General features: G+C 35.1%; 1 protein-coding gene across 2 annotated transcripts in view; it reads left to right on the top strand.

Annotated features, from left to right (window-relative positions):
* The window catches only part of LOC137406626 (C-Jun-amino-terminal kinase-interacting protein 4-like), a 70,238-nt gene that overhangs the window by 34,538 nt on the left and 11,698 nt on the right, over nt 1-24,002 (top strand). For both annotated transcript variants that reach the window (XM_068093236.1, XM_068093237.1), the window contains 8 exons: nt 4,817-5,024; nt 8,405-8,599; nt 11,634-11,814; nt 15,064-15,207; nt 18,570-18,783; nt 20,366-20,433; nt 20,903-21,054; nt 22,362-22,533. In XM_068093236.1, the coding sequence (XP_067949337.1) occupies nt 4,817-5,024; nt 8,405-8,599; nt 11,634-11,814; nt 15,064-15,207; nt 18,570-18,783; nt 20,366-20,433; nt 20,903-21,054; nt 22,362-22,533 (1,334 nt within the window). The remainder of the gene's footprint in view (nt 1-4,816; nt 5,025-8,404; nt 8,600-11,633; nt 11,815-15,063; nt 15,208-18,569; nt 18,784-20,365; nt 20,434-20,902; nt 21,055-22,361; nt 22,534-24,002) is intronic.

Below are 24,002 nucleotides of genomic sequence, written 5' to 3'. Positions count from 1 at the left end.
AACTCCCGAAAGGAAATCTTGAAAGCATGAAACTGCAGTGAATATAGTGATTAGTATAACTGGACATGTGAAATCACATCTGACAGCCTTATCAGCATGTCTTAGTTGATAACAGAGAAAATCAGATCTGCAAAATTAATGGTGGATTTTCATGACTCTGGCAAAGATATTACAAGGCTTCAAACTTGTGGAGAAGATACATGAGAGAGAGCATTTATTACTAGCATAGTCTCACTTATCAGGCCTTTCAAAGGTTCTTGTAATAGCTAGAGGTGATAACTTTGCAACATCGTGATTGTACGAAGCATATTGTCAATGCGGTACATGGTGACGCTGGGCAGGTCTGTAGTTTGATTGCGCTATAGAAGTAACTGTCCCAGCTGTAGATATTTCGTCTGGCTGGCTTATTTGGTCTTAATTACAAGTACCACAAGTTTGGTCTAAAACATGTTGTCAGCGTCGTCAGCGTGTAAAGAAATCGGAAATAGTCATAGAGTACAGCAGCCATATATTGCATACCACAATGAATAAATCACCAGACTGCTCTGTGTGAGAACAGAAAGGTTTTTCACATCACTGCCCTTTAGCGTAGAATGCAGTTTTGTGTACACTGTGTGTACACAATGTACACACAGTGTACATACATGTTGATTTTGTTCAATAATCAATCATAAAAAATTTGGTATATTTATGCATCAGTTTTATATTAAAATAGCTGAATTATCTAGCAAATGTTTTTACATGGCTTGGAATAAAATTTGTTGCGAGGATATGTTGGCTTATGTGACAGGTTTTCAAGGTTGAGTCTGTTTTTCTTATCATAGAATTAGTTTTGAATCTGTCAATGGATATAACGACTCTAGGATTAGCATACCCATTTTTTACTTGAAAAGCCAAAGTGATCTACCATTGGTCAATCTCTGCAGTAATTGCTTAAGGTTATTTTAACTGTGATCTACTCAGGTCACGCTGTTGTAAGATTACAGAAGTTCTTATAAAATTGTCATAGTTAGACATTTCTCTGCACTGTTCGGTATTAGAGGATGACAGTTTATTAGTTTACCACTCCTAACAGGTTTCAAGATGACTCGGACAATAAAATAATATCCATTAAGATGTTCTACATAGTTTTTATGAAACAAAATCGATTCACTTGGGTCAAGAAATATTTTGCTGTTAATATGGTTTTTTAGAGTTGCATAATATTGAATATATATATATTATATATATACATGTATATATATATATGTATATACAGTATATTCAATATTATATATATACATGTATATATACATGTATATATACAGTATATTCAATATTATATATATTATTTATATATATGTAAATAAATTTATATAGCTAAGTATATATTTTATATATAAATATAAAATAAATGTATTTAAATATGTAAATATACATATTAATATTTATATATGTATAAATATATATATATATAGGTTAAGATATGGGAAAATACACATCAATGGAAAGTTAAGGGTGAATTGATTGACACATGAATATAATTAGATATTAACTGATATTTGCTTTTTTAGCCTGCTTTGGTATAACATAGCAGTATCTATGCATTATGACAAAAAATTTAATAAAAAATAAGTTTATATAAGTTGGAAAATCAGGTCAGTCGAACATGATTATGGAACGTACGTATACATGCAACTATGTAAAAGTAAATTGGTGGCTTTTGGAGCATTTGTAGTGCTTCAATATTTAGTTGGCCAGCCATTTTTCAATCACAGGGTAGGATAAAATGGGTGCTCAGTAAATAGATTACCCTAGGACACTTATATTTTGCTAGTATTTAGTTTCGTGAATAGCATACAGAGTAAAATTTCGCAGCAACTTAATTTCGCAGCTCTGATGAGTGCGAAAATATAGTGATGTGAACATAAATGCAGTGGAACAAACATAATTAGATTCCTCAGGTTCAGTTCACCGATAAAAAGAATTTCAATTTGGGTCTAGTTTGTAATTGTGAACCGCAGGTAGAATGGTGTGGGCAATGTCGATAATGCAATTTGATCGCTTGCTGCCATTTGCTTCTCGGACTATCAACTGACCCGTATTCTCTGGGTTGGCTGAGCCGCCCCAACTTTTTGGGAATATTTCACGGCTAAGCACAGTCAAACTCGAATAACTCGCCCTCGGATAAAATGTAACATTTCATCTCAAACACAAAGTTAACTCAAACGGATTTGTTTGATCAGTTCCAACGCGATGATAAATTGCTTCAGATAACTCGACCTCAACATCATTTATTCGAAAATTTATTTGCCCAACGGCCATGGACACGGTTTTTATCGCTGTAGAATATCACTTCATTCCAAGCCATAGAGACAAACATCAACTTTTAGTAGTTCTTAGGCGTCATTATTGTCATCATCAGCGGCAAAATATTCTTGTTAACAACTTTTATAAAGGTTTGCAAAAGATCAAATTTTACCAAACACCTGCTTGGCCATGTCCCATCGAAAGCGTAAAAACCTTCGAATGAACTTAAAATAAAATCCGCAAAATTGATCTTTGTTAAAACGCTCAAAAGAAAAATGTCTTTTTCTGAGCGTTTTAACTGCGGTCAAGTTTTGCCTATTTTAATTTAAAAACGTCTCGTCAGTCACATCACCTAAAACAAAACAAATCTCAAAAAGTAGAAAAATGTTGATACTTTCCGATACAAATTTTTTAAAACTTCACATGAGCGGCCTGGCTGGGGCCCTACATGAGAGAAACCTGTTGGGGGCTTACACCACCCCCTCCACACCTCTAGGTGTTCATAACTAGTCGCCTAACACTAGCCGCCCCAACTTGCAACCAGTGAATACAGGTCTGACTATCAATGAACAAAGCTATTTAATTTCGCGTTTTCGCTCGTTCGTTATGATAGTTTAGTTTCGCACATGAAATTTTCGCGAGAGGATGACTCCGCGAAAACGCGAAAGTTAGATGAGGCGAATACATAAGTGTCCTAGGGTATATTTCTTGAGAATACTTTTGGTGGCAGTCCGAGTGTCTGCAAAACTTGCTTCTCTAATATGTGTAGTAAGTATGGTCTGAGATAATAAAGTTTATGCTATTAATGACAAGGAGCACGAAAATAATTGCAAGTTGGTTCCATAATTACGATCACTCCTGTAGGATCACATCATCAAATATTCTCTGTATTACATTATATCATCTACTTTTATGGATATATTTATCATGGAATATTTATACATCGAGTGCTACAGATCTATGATGTGTGACTGCCGTATACATATGTCATCAATACCTTTCATGAAGCATACAAATCATATTTATAAAGTTATCAATCAAAGTATTCAAATAATCATTATATTACCATCGATAGAAAAGAATGTTCTGTATATTGTTACAGAATTATAAAAAGATAGTTTGTCAAGTGATGCAGACTCCACGGTTCTGTTGATCTCATATGTTGACCTCATCATATCTTGACCTCTGGTTGCTCTCAATCTGCAGATATATGCAGTATAGGTAGAGCTGTTTATAACGAATTCTGTTGGAATAAGAAATGACAATCCTTTAAAAGTGATATTTTGATAACAAGAAACTAGTTTGCACAGATTGCTGCAGCAGATGTGTCTAGTGTGAGCTTGAGTTCAGTTTCCTGTATGGTTTCCCATGGGAATCAGGAGTTTTTCGTCTTTCTACAATAGCAATGTTATTAAAAAGAAGCTACGATGTTGCGAGGCAGGCATATTCACTGTATTTCTATGCCTTAAATATTGATTCTTTGTAGCTTAATTCGACTTGAACCAGAGCAGAAAACTCTTGAAGATTCAATCCTTTAATGAATGCATTTCCTAAAACTTACACTTTTGAGGTGTTGCTCCTATGAAGGATTCTATGATAAACAGAGACTGTAGTTGTTAGAAGGTTTCGACTTTGGTACGCAATATCTGGTTTCTGTTGAAGATCGTGTGTCGTAATTTTCACTGTGGTCTCTATATCGATTTACTCTAATATAATGTGATAAAATACATGATAAAATTATTTTAATGTAGTTTCGATGAAACACCAAAGCCTTAAAGTATAACTATTACTAAACTTTTAAGTATGATAGCGTCAAAAGGTTGTACTAATAGTAAATAGTTGCGGTATAATACTAGAATGTTTTCACAATTGTGTGAAATTTGCTGCTAGAATTTAAGAAGCCTGGCTGCCTACAAGCGTATCTTCTCCGACAGTTCTTAAAGGTGAATTCACACCATTGAAGTGATGCAAATGAAAATAATATAAATATAAAGCCAAGACCTTCAGCTTCAAATTGATGTGATTTTTGTATTTGTAGACATACCCAGTATAGAGATATATAATAGTTTGAATGAGATCCTTTTTTGGAACACTCAGATTCAAGTGAAAGTGTGATTATGACATCTATAGTTGCAAAGAGACTGACAGAATAGAGACGTGTAACGCTGCAACTTGAACGTAATAGACGATATCGATAACAATAGAGACATGCTGCCGCTCAACTAGTGACATGATCTTGGCATGTATTTTTCTTCCGAGTGTTTTAATCACGATAACGTTTTGTCGATTTTAATCCTGAAAAATCCTGGCTGTCAGATAACCTCAAACATCAAAAACAATCGCAAATGATAGAAAAATACCGATGCTTTCTACCAATGTTTTGTGTAAGTTTATCTTTAACGATATCTCTTTGAAGAATTAATTAAATTTACTATATTATGAGTTGTATGTGAAGCAGGCCATGAACATACCCATCGGTGGGACTATCATGTATTGTTATGTTCACATCTGTTTGATTGCTATGCAGACTCAGTGAGGAGGGCAGGAAACAGAAGGAAGCAGAACGGAGAGACAAGTACAGACAGGTGCATGCGTATGTGACAAAAGATGATGGGCGTGTGCAGGCGTATGGATGGAGTGTTCCTGCACAGGCAGCCAATCACGAATCTCACATGACTGTCCCTGTACCAGTCTATTGCAGGCCTCTCATCTCTGCCGAAGATGAACAGACCGCTGTATGTATTATATTCTATATATATATATATCTCAATGTTTGTCTGTTTGTCCATCTGTCCTGTTATAGCGATAAAGTTTTTGGAATGAAAATAATTGCCCTTAATTATAATCCCCACTGTATATACAATTAGCAATCGTAACTCGCTTTTGACTTTGGTCTATGCTATTGCTGGGGCACAAAGATGCAGAGCACTTATAACTTGTCTTTACTATAATAAGAGTCGTGCCCGTTCGTCTGTCCATAAGCCACAGTCATAGCGTTACTGTGGCTCTGTATGTATGTATCATAATATTCATAGCGTGTGACTGTCGTGGCCTACATATACGGGGGCACCGCCCGCTCCTCTCTCATCGAGAGTGACCCACTGCTGGGGCACCCGCTAGTGTTGGGCCGGTATATAATTTAGTGCCGGATAGGATATCCGTGCACTTTTTTATCGGTTTTCCCGGTGTCGGTATCCTCGGTATTTACCATCTTCGGTATCCTTTGCCAACTAAGAAAGTTCGGTATTGTAGTTCAGTATATGGTTTTCAGTGTGTGTTTAACTTCAGCTTGCCTACTGCCCATTTTTATATAACGCAGGTGGGGGATAAATCAAATATAAAACGTATAAATATATCAAACGTATCAAGTATCAAACGGGAGTTTTATCAAATATAAAACGTAATATACGTTTTATATTTGATAAAATATAAAATGTATATTACGTTTTACATTTTGTCAATGTAAGACGTAATATAATACTAGATACCTATAGGTAAGCATGGTAATTTCGTTGAAGAAAGAGTTATAATATAATTCGCATGTGTTGTGTTTTCAGAATGTCTGAGAAAAAAGTTGTGATTGCCAATGTGCGCTGAGCGACTCTTTTTGATTAGCGCGTTCCTCAAAGATGCGTTTTTGATATTAACCATAATATCAATTAATGCGCGATTTTTCTTTTTCATTTGTCTCATTTCTTTCTCATTTCGTTACATAACGATTGTGGGCAAGACGTCAAATGAGCTCTTTCATAAGCAGCTGATTGTGCAGGAGATTCTCCCTCGCACACGTCGCTGGTAATGCTGTAGCGTGTCAAATACAAAAGTCTTTCCGAATAACTATTACCGATAGGCTTTCACGGGTAAATACTGATCATATCAAACTGGCCGCGGATAACTAGCTGTCACCGAAAATGGTTGGTTTTCCGGACACCGATAATCACTCGGTGTCGGTAAAACCGGATAACTCCTTACCGGCCCAACACTAGCACCCGCACAGTTGCAAGACATTTAAAGGACTGCTCTTGGAGCACTCCATACGATTAGGTCTTACACTAATCTGTAACCTCCCCACCCCCAGTGCGCGTGTAACAACGATATTGGCTTGAAATGATTTAGCAAATTTATCTGTGTCAGTTGGTGTGGTTAGTCTATCTAGTTAAGACGCTAACTTATCAATTACTTTACATAGAGCACACAGCTGCCTTTGTTGTTATGATTCACCATTTGTTTATTTTATCATTTTATATTTGTTATTATCTATGCATTTACTCCCATTTGCTCAAAAGGATGTTCTCTAGCAAGGATTTGCAAACATATAGCCTTACAACACACTATGTAATCACGTCTTTACTGTGCAATAAATTAATTCATGTCGTTTGGAAAAGGCTATTTGAAGACGGAGGGCTCAGACATCTAATTTTTTTAAAGTTTATTCATAGAGTGAAGCAGTCTACTAAATATTCTGAACAAAAAATATATTCTGAACAGAAAATGCATCGCGTTCATTTACTGCAGAAGGATAGCACAACTCCAAACTAGGAATACAGACGAGCCTCCGTATATAATTATTTATCACGTACTAATTTTTCGAGATAGGACATAAGATTGCAGCCAATAAATGTCTCAACATACGAAGTAATTTTTTAACATCTGTTGTTCGAAGTTTTTGAAGTGCGTATTGTAGTTTTGTAAATCAGTGCATATAAACACACAGTTCTTCTTCACATGGCTCATATTTACGTGCTAATACTATTTCTTGGTGCTTTGTGCTTCGCTTTTCAATTTTAAAATCATGATTTTAATAAGACTAGTGTGACTGATGAAAGTCCGAGCTAGAAAGGAAAAAATTCTGTTTAATTTTATTTACATTTATTTTATTTTTTAAGTAGCGAAAGCTGTTTGGCAGTTATTGTGAGGAGGCAAATGAAAGCTATGCGGAGAAAGGAAAGCTCGAAGCAAATGAATGGGGAGTCTGTGGTCATGCTAATTAATGATAAAATTGGAAATTAAAAATAAATTCAAATTTGTATAAGTAATTCTATCAATTTAAAGTTTGTGTAATCTAAATTATTCTATCTCCATTATTTATCTCAACTCTACTTACATATTGTCCATTTTTGGCATTGTTAAGATTTTACCTTCATAAGGCTGTTGTCAACATGGAGTGATAAGATAATAACTTTTTATTGATTATTACTTTATTTATTTAGTTTTATTATATAAAATCTATATTTGATGCTCAAGTCTTTTGAGGTTTTTTGGTATGTGGTTTTAACTCTATACACAGTAAATTGCATGAAGTATTAATCATCAAGTTATCGAACTCTGAAGTGAATTAAAGGAAGCATGATGTATTCTTAGAAGATTTGCTCCAATATATGACAATTTCGACATAGGTTCAGATTCACATTGTATGACGAGGTTTGACTGGAGTTGAAACTTTTGTTAGTATATATAATGGTTTTTTTCGCAAAAAAAGTAGTTGACATTAGGAATATATTTTATGATTTTTGTATTAACGTTAAACTTTAATTTCAATCAACTTTTGTTTTAAATATTTTAAAAAAATGTATAAATTGTAAAAATTTATTTTTAAAGATCTTCGTCAAATATTGATAAACATATATAGAATTCATATCATCTTCCACTGCTCATCTAGTCGTCAGGTTTAAAGAAAGAATCTCATAGATTATTAAAGTAATATATATTCCCTTGAAGTGATTTGTTATTAAATTTCTGTAAATGCAATAGTTTCATATAGTCCTGAAATATTTATAAAATACTGTCAACTCTTTATGGTTATATTATTACTTTAGAAACACAACACTTAAGCCTATTTAAGGATTCATAGCTAAGGCAGTAAGACAAGCTGTGTTTATTTATAAATTGTCTGTAACTAATGCTGCTCTGAATAGATTATTGTCATATTCTGTATTTATTCAATTAATTTCTGTTGTATCATTATTGCTGTTTATTGTATTTGTGTGTATTGTTTTAGAGGCATTTCTTAGTATGTTTTAGGCTAACCAGTAGAACTGTCATTGCGTAGACGTAACCCATGACAGTTGTCCATGATCCATGGTCTCTCGTATTCTGAATGCCTTTTTATTCTCAGCTGTGGTGCGCTGCTGCCGTGTTCAGGTCAGCAGGGCGTACAAGGGATGGAGGTTCAATAGTCGGAGCGCACAGCATGTTCTACTCGGATAGTTCAGATTCTGGTCAGCCAAGCGCGGTCAATGATGCTGATGAGTCGAGCGACGGTCTCCTTTCTAAATCTCCTAATGTGGCTCAGCTTGACAAGCACCTCAAGGTACTTGCTTCTATCAGAACTAGTTGGATGTCAGTCATGCAAGATTCAGGTCTATAGTCATGGCCAGGGGTCAGCAACCCGGCGGCTCCGGAGCCGCATGCGGCTCTTTCATTCCCTCACTGCGGCTCCTTCTGACTTTTGATTTTTCTCCTGTTTCCTTTTTTTACCATATGCTGAGTAGTTCATAAAAATACAGAAGTTTTATCATTAAATTTTGTAATATAATTTAGAAAATTGTAATTTTGGTGATAAATCAAACATTATCGCTTGTTATGCCTCATTATTTATGTGTCAATAAAACCGCCAAAATTACACCGGCCGGCATGACACTTCTTGATTTTTTTAGCCAGGTAGGCAAACTATGGCGAATACTAAGGAAAGAAGAGTGACAGAGGAAAATAGAACATTTAATCCTATGTGGGCTGATTCGTTTGCTTTCACGGCTGATGAGTCTGGCTCACCAGTTTGCTTAATATGTAATGAGAAATTTACAAACAAAAAGTCAAATGTCGCAAGACACTTTCAGAATAAACACGCAGCCTTTGCTCAAAAATATCTAGAGGGAGATGAGAGAGAAAAAGGCCATCTCAGAATTGATGCGTAAGGCTAATTTGGGCAAAAATCATTGCATGTATGACATTTGCTGCAGTTAGAATTTAAGTTCGGCGTTTTGTTAAAAGGACTGAGTTAAACATGAAGATGCAATTTATCTTGAAAGTAACCTTAAAAACAACATAATATTTTCACGTTACGATCAAGTTATTATTAGCTATTTTATTGTTCTTTGCAAAAGTGTCATTTTGTTTTCTCAGCAGTTAAATCATACATACCACACCTTGTCGTTTTATGGGGTAAACATGGGATACAAGCATTAAAACTAAACAAAAACGTTACATGTAGTATTTATGTATTTTTTAATTTAAAATATCAAAGGTGGTTTATGGCTCTCACTGCGTTCTTTTCTGCGGAAAACAGGTCCAAATGGCTCTTTGGGTGGAAATGGTTGCAGACCCTTGGTCATGGCAATTCTCCACATGCTGATGGTTATTCAAAAGTTTTTGTCTTCTCTAATGCCATATTAGTCTGCCAATGGAGTGCAGGTGTTCTAAGCATGCTGTAGTGCAGTGGTTTCATAGACTATTGTCTCAACTTTTAACTGGCATGATTTTAGTTTACTGGTTCAATGCATTGATATGTCAATGTTGCAGTTTCACAATAAATCTGCTAAAAAGGACAGTTTGATGTGATTTAATGATTATATTTGGTTTATAAATGCAGAAGTAGAGATTATGCTTTGATAAGATATTCTTTACCTGTAAAAACACAGTTTTCAAACGCTGCTCTTCAATGACATCAAGAAAGGGTGATCATTGGTTGAATTTATGGTTTATCCCATGCTATGCACCACTAGTTGAGATTTTGGCCGTAAGGAAATTGCATTTATATTTGCAAACTCATCTATTTGTTATACATTAAGTTTAGTCAAATATATCTCGTCTGATTGGCTACACCAACACTAAGCATTGTTTGCAGAATCCAACCAAAGTGGGTTCATAGGTAAGAAAGAACCTTGTCTATCCATGCTTGCTGTTTATCATTATGAAGGCTTTCATAAACTATTTATTTAAACTATTTATTTAAACTAAACTGTGTATTTACAACAATAAAGAATATGCTATGCTGTATCTATGCTGTTTCATGATAAGCTCAAGGTGCTTCCTAGTGTTCATATATGGTTGTCGGTGGTAAAATTCACTGTCTCTGACTTAGTATATATATATAGCGAGGTAATATAGCTCATATTAATAGCCAGTGACATGCAATGCTCTTGAATTCTTTAGCAATCCCATATCTGAAGAATATGGCATAAATACATAGTAATACAAAATAGTATATTAATAATATAGATGCTAATGTATATTAAAAGTTACATTAATATATTGATAAACATATATGTATATAGTACGTATTATACTTGTATACAGTGGACCCTGGATTGCGGCAGCCCTGCTTTACAGTTTTTTCGCATTACGAAGTGGAACACAAAGTTTTTCTAGCCCTTCGTTACATCATTTTCCCCTCCATACGGCATCAACATGTCTCTCCGAATTTCAAATTTGAACAGCATCGCTCGGTCTTAGCCTTAAACAGATAGGTAATAAAAAATTAAGACGATGACAAAATTGAAGTTAAGTAAAATATTAAAGCATAGCTTCAAGTGTGTGTTTAGTAAGCTAAATTCATTCAAGGTAAATTTAAAGCCTAAATTGTGTAGCATCACAAAAGTCTAGTGTACCAAGTGCGTTGCTTCCATGTCCCTCTCACACTACTTTTAACCACTCCATCTGTCTCGAAGGTAAGAACTCCATACAGTACTGCGCATAGCAATGTTATATTTCATTGCAGATCGTAACCACTAAATAGGTAAATAAGGTTACTACACTATTTTGTTGCTGATTTTTAATATGTACAGTACGTGCATATAATTTTGATGTTTTTACCAACTGTTCGCATTAGATAATTACTATAGGTTCTTACGCCCCTCCATATGACACTTTCACCTCACATCTCAACACCAGAACGAATTAATGTCGCCTGGCGGGGTCCACTGTATATATATATATAAATATATGTTTATATATATAAATATATGTTTATATATATAAATATATATTTATATATATAAATAAATATAAAGCAAGTTTATTGCACTACAATATTGTTTCGTATGATTTACAGTAAAATCGAAAGCACCAGCATCAAATCTGAGCAAACCATATTTATATATATATATGCATATATATATATATATGTTTATATATATACATACAGTGGACCCCTCCAGGCAACATAATATATATATAAATATATATATATAAATATATATATACATTATTGCAATTGCACAAAAGTGAGCCAAGTTTAATATTAGTGTAATTTCGGTTTTGCTTTTATTAAGCTTATGTGACTAGTACGTATAGCTCATGCATACTTACGCTCACGCTTACCTGCTAATAGCGATATTTGATTACAGAACTACCAGAGAACCTTGAGTGAGTCAACAGATATGTCTAAGCTTACCTCCCTTGTCTGGCTGTGCACAACTACTGGCAGCAACAGCAAAGTTCAGGTCATCAATGCTGGCAACCCTGCTCAAATTCTAGAATCATTTGATGTACCCAATGCCCATATACTCACCATAGCGTCTATACCAGGTGTGTGCTGCTCCCATACTAAGTATATCAGGAGATAGAGCATTTAGGCAGAATTGTATCGTTCAGTGCTTTTGATATTATGCTTACAGTGACATGTGTGTATGTTTGTATTTATATGTTCGTAGTGTATGTATATCATAGTATATCTGTCAGAGTATGTCTATCATAGTATATCTGTAGGAGTATGTCTTTCATAGAAATCTGATCTGTCATAGTATGTCTTTCATAGAAATCTGATCTGTCAGAGTATGTCTTTTATGGAAATCTAATCTGTCAGAGTATGTCTTTCATAGAAATCGAATTTGTCAGAGTATGTTTTTCATAGAAATCTAATCTGTCAGTGTATGTCTTTCATAGAAATCTAATCTGTCAGAGTATGTCTTTCATAGAAATCTAATCTGTCAGTGTATGTCTTTTATAGAAATCTAATCTGTCAGAGTATGTCTTTCATAGAAATCGAATTTGTCAGAGTATGTTTTTCATAGAAATCTAATCTGTCAGTGTATGTCTTTCATAGAAATCTAATTTGTCAGAGTATGTCTTTCATAGAAATCTAATCTATCAGAGTATGTCTTTTATAGAAATCTAATTTGTCAGAGTATGTTTTTCATAGAAATCTGATCTGTCAGAGTATGTCTTTTATAGAAATCTAATCTGTCAGAGTATGTCTTTCATATAAATCTAATCTATCAGAGTATGTCTTTTATAGAAATCTAATTTGTCAGAGTATGTCTTTCATAGAAATCTAATCTGTCAGGGTATGTCTTTCACAGAAATCTAATCTGTCAGAGTATGTCTTTCATAGAAATCTAATCTGTCAGAGTATGTCTTTTATAGAAATCTAATCTGTCAGAGTATGTCTTTCATATAAATCTAATCTATCAGAGTATGTCTTTTATAGAAATCTAATCTGTCAGAGTATGTCTTTCATAGAAATCTAATCTGTCAGGGTATGTCTTTCACAGAAATCTAATCTGTCAGAGTATGTCTTTCATAGAAATCTAATCTGTCAGAGTATGTCTTTCATAGAAATCTGATCTGTCAGAGTATGTCTTTCATAGAAATCTGATCTGTCAGAGTATGTCTTTCATGGAAATCTAATCTGTCAGAGTATGTCTTTCATAGAAATCTAATCTGTCAGAGTATGTCTTTCATAGAAATCTAATCTGTCGGAGTATGTCTTTCATAGAAATCTAATCTATCAGAGTATGTCTTTTATAGAAATCTAATTTGTCAGAGTATGTTTTTCATAGAAATCTGATCTGTCAGAGTATGTCTTTTATAGAAATCTAATCTGTCAGAGTATGTCTTTTATAGAAATCTAATCTGTCAGAGTATGTCTTTCATAGAAATCTAATCTGTCAGAGTATGTCTTTCATAGAAATCTAATCTGTCAGAGTATGTCTTTCATAGAAATCTGATCTGTCAGAGTATGTCTTTCATAGAAATCTAATCTGTCAGAGTATGTCTTTCATGGAAATGTAATCTGTCAGAGTATGTCTTTCATAGAAATCTGATCTGTCAGTGTGTGTCTTTGGTAGTATCTCTATTGTGATATTTCATTCATAGTTTATCTAACCTAGTGTCTTTCATATTCTGTCTTGTAGTATATTTTCCCAGTACATCTATCTTAGTATGTCTATCACAGTATGTTTGTCTGTAGTATGTCCACAATGGCATATCCGTCATAATACATATATACATGCATCAATGTCTATGTGTACAGATGTATTAGCTTATTGTTATCATATGGTTCATATTATAGGCTGTCTAGTGCATCATCTATTACGTAGTTTGTTGTTTTCTGTGAAAAACACTCACTTTATCCACGTGTAAAGGATAGTCAGTGTTTACGTAAGATCCTGTGCCAATGTGTTATTATCCCATTAGGCTCAGAAGGTGTCTTGGGTTCATCTACAATACCTGACTTAAAATATAATATAATATCAGGATGATACCTGTAGTTGTATGTTGATCAATAACACTGCATATTATAGTCTGTTCCCAGTAGTCTATTTTCAGTAGCTCTGAGGAAAATGAACCTACTGGTTTTTATAAATCCAATGCGTACTCATCACGATCAGAGTTGAGATGTCAAGCACAGAAAATAAACAGTGACAAAACCTAGTATTGGCACTATCAGTGCCAGTACTAGTGATAAACACTTGCTTATGTTGTCACTGACCCCTTTAGTATTTGATTTCATCTTAACTTTATTTTACTGGTCAGTGCTGGTCAATATAGCCGTGTTGATCAAATGTACATTTTAGTTGTCTGCCCTCTGTACTGTACCAGACCCTGCTAGTGCTATTTTTCGTATAATAGTTTACGGTTATAAGAGCGCATAAGGCTCATTGCGTCAGTTGTCTTCCCTCTATTCCCTATACCATGGCATGATACTACTATTTATGTTTATCACAGTTAATGGTTTATCCTAGTTCATGAGGCTGTTATACACGCATGTGTTGCTGGTTCATATGTTTGTGACACTCTGTGCAGGTGATGGAGCAGGTAAATGGCAAATTCTTACACAATCTCTAAACTGACACTGAACATACCTTCATATATCTCTCTATTGTAAACTTTTCTACATTTGTTGTTGCTTAGTTCACTGTTGATCTGTTTCAGACGCAGTATATTCTATCATTTGCTTCCTTATCATCAGGATGTATTAAATATCAGTGTTCAGGTTGTAACTTACTTTTCGCTACTCGGGTAGTTCAATCTTCTGTTACTTGAATTAAGATACTTGTGTTGAATATTGTATTTGAAGTAATTTGATTTGTGTATACTGTAAAACCTCTATTTGAACGCCATTGTGCTCTATTTTCAACCCTTCCTCTATATTGGCAGTCAAATAGAGGTGGCGTTCAAATAGAGGCTTTCCAGTAAGCATGTCATTGAGATTGACTGAGTGATCCTTCTCATTGAGGACAGTAGACATCTTTACAATATAAAAGAAGTAGTACTAGTGCTTGAATGCTGCCGTAGCGTTGGGCTGGCAGCACTTGAATTGTTATGAGGTCTCAAGTTTCCTACCTGCTTTATTCCTTTCTTAACATTTCTAACGCTGAGTTAGCATCAGAGGATCGAAATGCATTCAAATGTTGGTCCATCTAGTCTTTTGATTTTAGAGACTTCTTGACATCTTTTAACACTGCCGATTAGCATGATCAAAGGGTAGTTACAGGAAATGAATGCACTAGCCGTTTATGTTCTTGGATGACCCAGCTTTGTTGTTTGCTAAAGGTGTTTCAGAAAGTGACTATCCTCCCGAAGATGAGAGCCATGACAGTGCTCCCAAGAAGGATCAATTAGTCGCTAATGAAGAGGAGAGTGACAAAATAACAATCAAGTTTGTGGGCAGCTCCGCCAGCCTCACTAGCTCTTCAGGTAGCCTCAGCTCCAATTTCGTACACTTTATATATTTCCTCTTTTTTCTCGATACCGTGTTGTTCCCATTTATTGTGAATTTTTGTGCTACCAAAGTCAGGTATTTTTATTATGCAGTCATATTGTCAAAATTTCGTATTTGCATTTCTCAAAGTGTCACATAGATTAAAATGTAAAAAAATTTATAAAAACTATATTATGGTATTTAAAATTATTTATTACTAAATAGTTTCATGTCTGATCGCACTCTTCAGATATAATGGTTAAAACAGCAGAATCATATGTTGAGCTAATATGTTCTATATAATCAGTCTCACCTGAATGACTACAATTAACAGGGCTTCCATGCTTCAAATGGATTCGGAATTTCTTCCACTCCAAATCATAAAAGCGGTGAAATCTGAGCAGATTCGACGCTATTTCGCTTTGCAGAATTTGTGCGATGGCACCTGCAGTGAGACTAATATTCGATGTCACAGAAACGCTTACTGCTGATGGATTTGAATCGATAATACCCAGTTAAGCTCTCTCCAGTGGAAGTAAAACAATTAAGCGCATTTCACCACACTACCATGCGATGGTATATTGTAACTACTGTTGCCAACCGTAGGTTGCTCATACGAAATGATAAGATTTTTATTTATTTTATAAACTTATTCATTAAATAAATGAATCCACCGATTGTACAGGTTCCCACTGCACCAGTTCCGACCTTTTTCTACGCTTAACTCTTCTGGCATAGGAAAAGTTTTTTTTTTACCAAAATCCAATGTCATGCGATTGTCGAAGTAATAATTGTATAGTAAGTAGAGAATTATGTTGCTGTTTTTTAATATAGAAGGATATTAATATTATTTATAATAAAGAAAATTCTGATCAGATATTTTGGTTGAGTTAAATCAACAGGTATACGAAGTAAATGTGAAAATGGATCGTGTCTCGAAAGCAAGTCTATTATAACAAGTTCTGTTTTAGGAGTGCATCGCTAGTCTTGGAAAATCGATAAAGTGCAGCTCCAAATTATTGAAACAGTAGGGTGCAAATTTGTCGGCAAAGGTCGACTCTGAATCTAGTCCAAGCATGGAAACGCAGTGGTTATTATGCATTCCAAACGCATACTTTAAAAAAAAACATTGAATATCCAACAGATTATATATAGCCACTGCCGATACATGTATATGATTTTGTTATTTTTTAACTATTTTTTCTGATGAGTGCCAACAGGCATTAAACTATTTACCATACTTTTCGGACTATAAACCGCACCCCAATATAAGCCGCATCTGCTGTATTTTCCAAAAGACGATAATAAAACAATACATTAGTCGCATCTTTGTATAGGCCGCAGAACTCAGGACTGTGCTTTTTAACGCGGCAGCAACTTTTTAAAACGGAACAGTGCCGAGCGGCACAGTTTCGTATTAACCGACGCTTTTTAACGTAGTGCCTAATGGAACAGGCAGTGCCTACCGTTAGGCATTGTTCCGTATTTTCTTTCACCGCTAGAGGCGCACTAACCGGAGATTCTGGTTAATGCGCCCTAGCGATGAAAGAAAAAGCCACAGATTAGCCGCACCCTTATATAAGCCGCATGGCTCAAATCATCAGAAAAAAGTAGCGGCTAATAGTCCGAAAAGTACGGTACTACCAAAGGGTTTTACATACCAAAATGTTCTTTTTCATTTAACCCTTTCGCGGGCGAATTTTCAAAACTAAATCAGACTCCCATGGGCGAATTAATTTTCCAAAAAATCAATTTTTTTTAAAAGGGTCATACACTTTTCTGTGTGTTATTATGTGCATATATCTATGTTTAAAGGTGCATATGTATACATGTATATGTCCATAGGCATATATATATTATAAACAAATAAAAATGTATAACATAAAATATATGCTTTTCATAATAATTGTCTATTTACGAATATTTTCGAAAGCATTCTCCTTTACAAAGGCCCACATCACAGTCTTTGCACATGTACTTATTCGTGTAACAAAGAGCTCCCACAAAGATGTACTTCTTGGATTGACAGGCTCAAAAAACTTTTCAAAATACTCTTCTGGTTGAGCATCTACTGGAGTAAATACTGGGCCTGTCACTGCTATAAACTGCTGAATTGTAGGAGATTTATCTCTGTTTATGTTGGTTATATTCTTCCAGGCACTGGCATCACCCCTACTCACATCCTCATCATTACTGCTACCAGCCTTTTCATCACTGTCACTTCCAGATGTAAAGTCATTCCAATCACAATCCAAACCTGATTCACTGTCATCTCTTGCTACTAAATCTAAAAAGCTGACTTCTGTCAGCTCTGAATCTCTTAGTAATGTCGGTACTAGTACTTGCATTATTAGAATAATCTCGGGAGGTTCTTTTAGAAGTCGCCATGACAGGAAACTAAAGTCAAACTCTCGAAAAATTCGGTAAATAAAAGCTAAAACCGAACCAAGAAAAATAAAAGTTGATAAATTATTTAGAACAATTTTCTCATTTTCTTCGAAAGTTTATTTATTCATCACTGCTAAAAACTATCGTTTTTTTTTTCAACCTCAAAGTCAATTTTTGAGGCTAACCGAAACTACTATATCGTAGCTTGTTATTGGTAAAAAAAGTAAACAAAAAACGGCATTTAGCTAACCAGAAACTGCAATAATAAAATACGCTACTGAAACGACAAAAAGGTCGCACTGCCCATTAGCAGCCGTATCGCAAAGCGACAAAAACGTCGCTCTGCCCGCGAAAGGGTTAATTGAGATATTTTAACTACAAAATTGTTTCAATTTTCTTGAGCGCTCATCTTAAGTGCAGTGTGGTACTTTGTACTGTAAATAAAAAAAGTTTAGACATTTTTCTATCATTTGGGTTTGTTATCATCATCGGCTACTCATAAGTTTACACAGTATTTAGAGGGAAACGATGGGACAACTCTAAACCAACCTATTTTTAATTGTTTAAACATTATTGTAATGTACCTGAGGCTATATTTGAAGTTTTATTCCAATAATCAGGAGCAAATACAAAATCAAATATATGTCAATAGAGTTGCGTATATACTAAAAATTTAAATATGCCCATTTTTTTTTTTAATTTGAGCAGCCGATGGCATAAGAAAAGGGAAAAACAGGAAGTGCGACTGTTGACATCATTTTAAGAAAAGTCTTTAACTTTTGAGTGTTTCAACGGCGATCAGGTTTTGTCAATCTAAATCTTGAAGCATCCTGGCAGTCCGATCACCAGACTACAGACAAAATCTCTAATGATAGCTTAATGTCTATACTTACTGATGAAAGTTTAAAAATTTGACAAGAGTGACCCTTCAAGTGCCATGGCATCTCTATCATCCAATTTCATTTAACAGAAAAATGTGAAGGTTTATCAGAAAAGCTTTCAACTGCGACTGACGGTGGGGAAACAAGCAGCCTGCACAGCGTAGATGACGGTATTAGGAAACTCATGTTACCCACCATGTGGCTGGGACTGCAGAATGGAACCCTGCTCATTCACTCTTCCATGGATGACTGGAAAACACCTATCAAATTCATAGACCTCGGGGACTGCATTCTCTCTATTGTGTGAGTTGTGTGTCATCGTTCAGCCTGTCTAAAGTTTCATTGACAATTACCGTAAATCCCTGCATATAAGCCGTCACCATGGTTAAGCCGTACCCCAAATTTTGATGGGTGGTTTTTTGAGTTAGAAGTATACATCATGTATAACTTACACCCGCCGTTTGTTCATTCAATTACCACATTCAACTTAACCTAGCCGTGTGCGCCAAGTCTATTGTCTGTTTGTTGTCACACGCACGCGTTAACGGATGAGGTAGCAATCGACCAGAGAGTGTTGTCACCTTTGCAAAGTGATGCTTACACCTTCAGCAATTCACTCTACAGTAAACAAGTACCAAATCAGTAAGCAGATTTTGTTACACATGTCATCGAGAAGGGCAAGATAGCTTTGGAAACTATCAACTAAAAGGCTGCCACAGTTTTTGCATCAATGAAAAGTCCCCAATATGAAATCAAGTGCTAGATATGACCCCTACCACAACTAATGACCTCATTATATCAGTACAATTATTGATATTTCCTAGCGTTTTATTGTTGAATAAGTTATTTTTAGCAGCTGCCCATTTCCACAGTTAATTTAAATTGTACTAATAAATTATTATCCTAAAACATCTTGTTTAATTTTTTTAATATTGTACATAATTTTTTATGTAGTTATAATTATATATTTTCATTGTATGTAATGTTAGTTTCTCCCGTGACCATACGTCAAACGCAGTAAAAAAATTTAAAGATATGATTTTTAGACTGCTTGTGTGTTGACTGCTACAGGTGCAGCTTATAGACAAGAATTTACCGTAATGTTTTAAAGCTACAGCATAATCATCAACTAGTAACTCATATCCTACTAAGCTGCCTGTTTCTCTGCAATCTGATTGGCTAGTTGACTTATATCTTTTGCACCCACTATTTCATTGTCTTTATACTGAGCTTTGATATGTTTAAATTTAAATGCATTTAATTGCTTTACAAAAATAAGGTCAATATTAGGTTTTTATTCGTAAAAACTGCTTATGAATAAAAGTCATGGAAACACTTGTCTGTCATATCACAGATTACCAGTAAAGACTTGTCATATAACAGATTACTAGTAAACACTTGTCATATAACAATTACCAGTAAACACTTGTCATATCACAGATTACTAGTAAACACTTGTCATATCACAGATTACCAGTAAACACTTGTCATATAACAATTACCAGTAAACACTTGTCATATCACAGATTACCAGTAAACACTTGTCATATAACAGATTACCAGTAAACACTTGTCATATAACAGATTACCAGTAAACACTTGTCATATAACAGATTACCAGTAAACAGCATTTATAAAAATGCAAGCCTGTTCAAAAAGGAATCGTATTGGAATATTTCAATCACCATGTGTGTTTATAGTCAGCCACAATCAACACTTTGCATCAGTGTTTGTTTTGTCCATTTATCTAAGAACTAAAACGGGCCATCTCTAGGTTTGTGCCTTGTCTCAATTCCCGCTACTCAGATGTGTCAAAAATGCACAACTTTGTTGTCATAGCTGAAGATCAAAAGTTGTGTTAGTCTAAAATAGCTGTGATTTGTAGGCACGCGTCTGGTAAAGTGTTTGTGGGTCTGGCGAACGGGACTCTAGCCGTGTTTCATCGCAACTCAGGTATGTGAAACGCTGGTTCAATTTGTTTCACTCTAGCTAGATGGCAGAACTTTGCAGTTCTAGGTACTATTTTAACTGCTATATTTGTGGCATTTTTGGATGGAAAGACTTCTGGAAAAAACATGTAAAAAACTCTGTGGTGGTTCTCACATGGACTTTCGATTTTATCATCATCTTTTCTTTTGGGGTTTCATTTTGGGGAAATGTTCAAAGAATAGTGTTTAGGTAGCTCTTAGCTACTGTCAGTTTCAAGGATTCAGAGAATACTCTCTGATAAGAGAATAGACTGCATCTTTGAAACTGGCAGTAGCTAAGAGCGAAGTAAACAATATTCTTTGAACTTTTTACGTGTATATTTTCACTCCATACTTTCTGTTGAGTTTCCTTTATTAGCTTCACTTGAGTAACATTGCATTCACTAGGTTATCTCTGGTACATTACCGTATGCAAATAGGAATTTACTCTGTAGATGGTGCTTGGTGTTTCGGAGACTACCATATGATAGACCTTGGCGAGGAAAAGGTTCCTATCAGATCCTTAACAGCAGTAGCCAACTCCACCATCTGGATTGGTCACAGGAATAAAGTTTATGTCATCAATGCCAGCAATCTACTTGTCACGGTACTTCGTACATCTATTCCTCGTTGTTTCATAGAGAGATGTGAAGCTTCTATGGAGTATAAATAGCCTGGTATTACTGTAGCAGTTCTCATGGTTATTCATGTAATATGTATGTGCTAGATCTTTCAACAAGATGCTTGGTCAGAGAAGGTGGAATGCTGAGTTATATATTGGAAATCACTGCTGCCTAGCTAGGTACTCAGGTATATAAGAATGGAGAGAGAGAGCACAACTACCATTATGTACAGTCAGCTGAGTCATTTATAAATGTATATTTGTATCAGCTTTCCTTCTCAATAGATTTGGAACTGCCATAACCAATCGCAGACAGTAGCTTTAATGATGCGGTTGCGGTTTGGGTGTTCTTAGATGCATGCTTTCTCAATTGTGATAAACTGTAAGAGTGTCCTAAAGTCTCATCCCCGATTTTGTGAATTTTGTTAATCAGTTAAATTAGTTTTAAAAATTTGTTAAGAGCTCATTTCTACTGTGCAATGTCTTGCTTATAAACTGTATTAGAGGGAAGGCATCCAGAGACCATATCCACATCTTGGCGGATATATTTATGATATATCTATATGGGATATATCTATGAGTATCTCTATGGGATATATTTATGAGTTATTTTGCTGGTTTATAACCTATGTTAGTTATATATTACTTATTATATTATTTATATATTACATGTATGGTATATATTTATGATATATCTATGAGTATCTCTACGGGATATATTTATGAGTTATGTTGCTGGTTTATGACCTGCAGTAGTTATATATTAAAACAAACTTACATGTATTTCTAGCTCATTAGTGTTTGATGCATCAAGGAAGTACATCCTGAGCTTTATAATGCTTTAAAAAAGGATTTGTTTTCAATGTTGACTTTGATAAAACTTCTGTCTTGATTCAGATAAGATAAAGGTCGCTCCTCTAACCTTATTGCTGGTAAATCTGTTTGCCATTTGATGGCTGACAATATTTCTGGTCATGGAAGTACAAGCAACATTTACCATATTTTTGATGGCATGCATTAACCTTGACCCCCTATGTTAACCTTGACCCCCTATGTTAATATAAGTTCCTCGCAATATTCTTGATTCGCTAATAAGACAAACTAAGGCTAACTTAGTGTTTGTGGCGAAGGAAAAAATTAGCAGTGGCTAATTCATTGGTCAGTAGCACAAGTGACCGCTCTTACAAGTGACCAGTCCTACGAGTGACCGCTCTTACGAGTGACCAGTCCTACGAGTGACCAGTTCGGTTAGTGACCAAAATGCCTTCCAATAATTACTTGCATTATTTTAGAAATCGTTTGAAGCTCATCCAGAGAAAGATTGCCAAGTCAGACTAATGGCTTGGTGCGGGGACGGTGTCTGGGTGGCCATCCGTAATGATACAACTCTGAGGCTATTTAATGCACACACTCTTGAGCACCTGCAGGATATTGACATACAGTGCTGTGTTGATAAGCTCTTAGGTAAGTTTCATTAGCCGTGTCTACCATTTGATTGTCTATCTTGCAAACGCTGGTTGCCACTTTGACAAGTTTCTTTTTACATATGATTTGTAGCAAAATCTTCTTCTTTTGCAATGATTATGTGCAATCTTATTAACTACTCGCAACTATGCGATGATAAATAAAGTCAAGGAAGCGGCTATAAAAACGTAGCTAAGGGGAATTTAAAATAGATACAGATAAATATAAACTCAAGGCTGAGAACTGTGTGGAGTCGAGCTGATTGGAGCTCCGCTATAGACAGTCTTAATTGTCTCGACTTACCGAAAAAAAGAGAGGGAGAGAGAAAAATCAGAGTTCTTATGCACAAATTATGTGCGAGTTTTTCGATTACATAGAAATTATTTAAATGGCAGTTGTATATGCTCAGTGTCAGCTACAAACATGTATATCACTTGAAACAGTTGATTGAGGGGCTACATACTAGAGGGTTGACCTATTTTTCAGATGAAACAAATGATTAAAATTATTAATTTGAACCGCTTGAGACTTGAGATGCATGGATAAGTATGGTATTGAATCACAAATACCTTTATGAAATTAAATCAAAAGAGATGTGATTTGTGAAAAGAAAGTTGAAAAAATCAAATTCAATCCTGTTTTTTCCTTGTGTTACTCCACACTTACTGATAGTCTGTGGTACATAAACAGTCTTGAATATAATTCAAATAATTTAGTCTGATGTCAGACTCTTGCTTCAAGCCTGCACTTCCTAAATGTTCATTTGACTTGATGAAATATGAACGATAATACAAACTGCCATCAGTTTTGTATTCCAAGTTGGTAAGTATTATTTTCATAGCCGGTGGTAGAGGCACTTGGTTATGTCTGCACTCTGAATTCAAAAGAAAAGTTCTGTCAAATATTTTAGTAAAATGATATCAAAGTTCTGTGTGCATCAACAGATCCTGAATAACACCAAGTATTGCTAATTTCATAAGCGCAATTACTCCAGTTCTCATAGAAAAACAACTCCGCATACTGCAGACTGCTAAGGCTATTGTTCTATAGGACCAGTAGCCTATTTGAGTGGCATACACTTATGTTAAAGGTTGACTTGCAACAAAATTCACATTACAGTGATTTGGTATCAAAAGATTCACCATGTTTTAAGGTAGGGCCATGCGAGACAAAATTCTCACGAAATCGGCGAAATTTGGACGAAATGATTCGTATGAATTGACATTTGGACGAATTCGTCCATCGTTGGTTGCGCACGATGAACGAATCCTGAATTGAACGAAACGTCAAAAATTCCTACGAATCGTTGTTTGATTGGTCGGTTGAAAAGGTTAGTTGAATGTTGAAGGTCGTTTTCTTTTGCGCATGTTTGTACGGAAGCAAATGATTGAAACGGAATCAGCTTCAATTTATCACCGCGTTCTGATTGGCTAGTTGAAAGTTAGTTTCGTACGAATCCGTGGTGGGGA

Source organism: Watersipora subatra, chromosome 10 (assembly GCF_963576615.1).
Source record: "Watersipora subatra chromosome 10, tzWatSuba1.1, whole genome shotgun sequence".
Taxonomy (NCBI): Eukaryota; Metazoa; Bryozoa; class Gymnolaemata; order Cheilostomatida; family Watersiporidae; genus Watersipora; species Watersipora subatra.
Note: the sequence above shows the minus strand (reverse complement) of the source record. Positions and strands in the feature narration are given on the sequence as shown.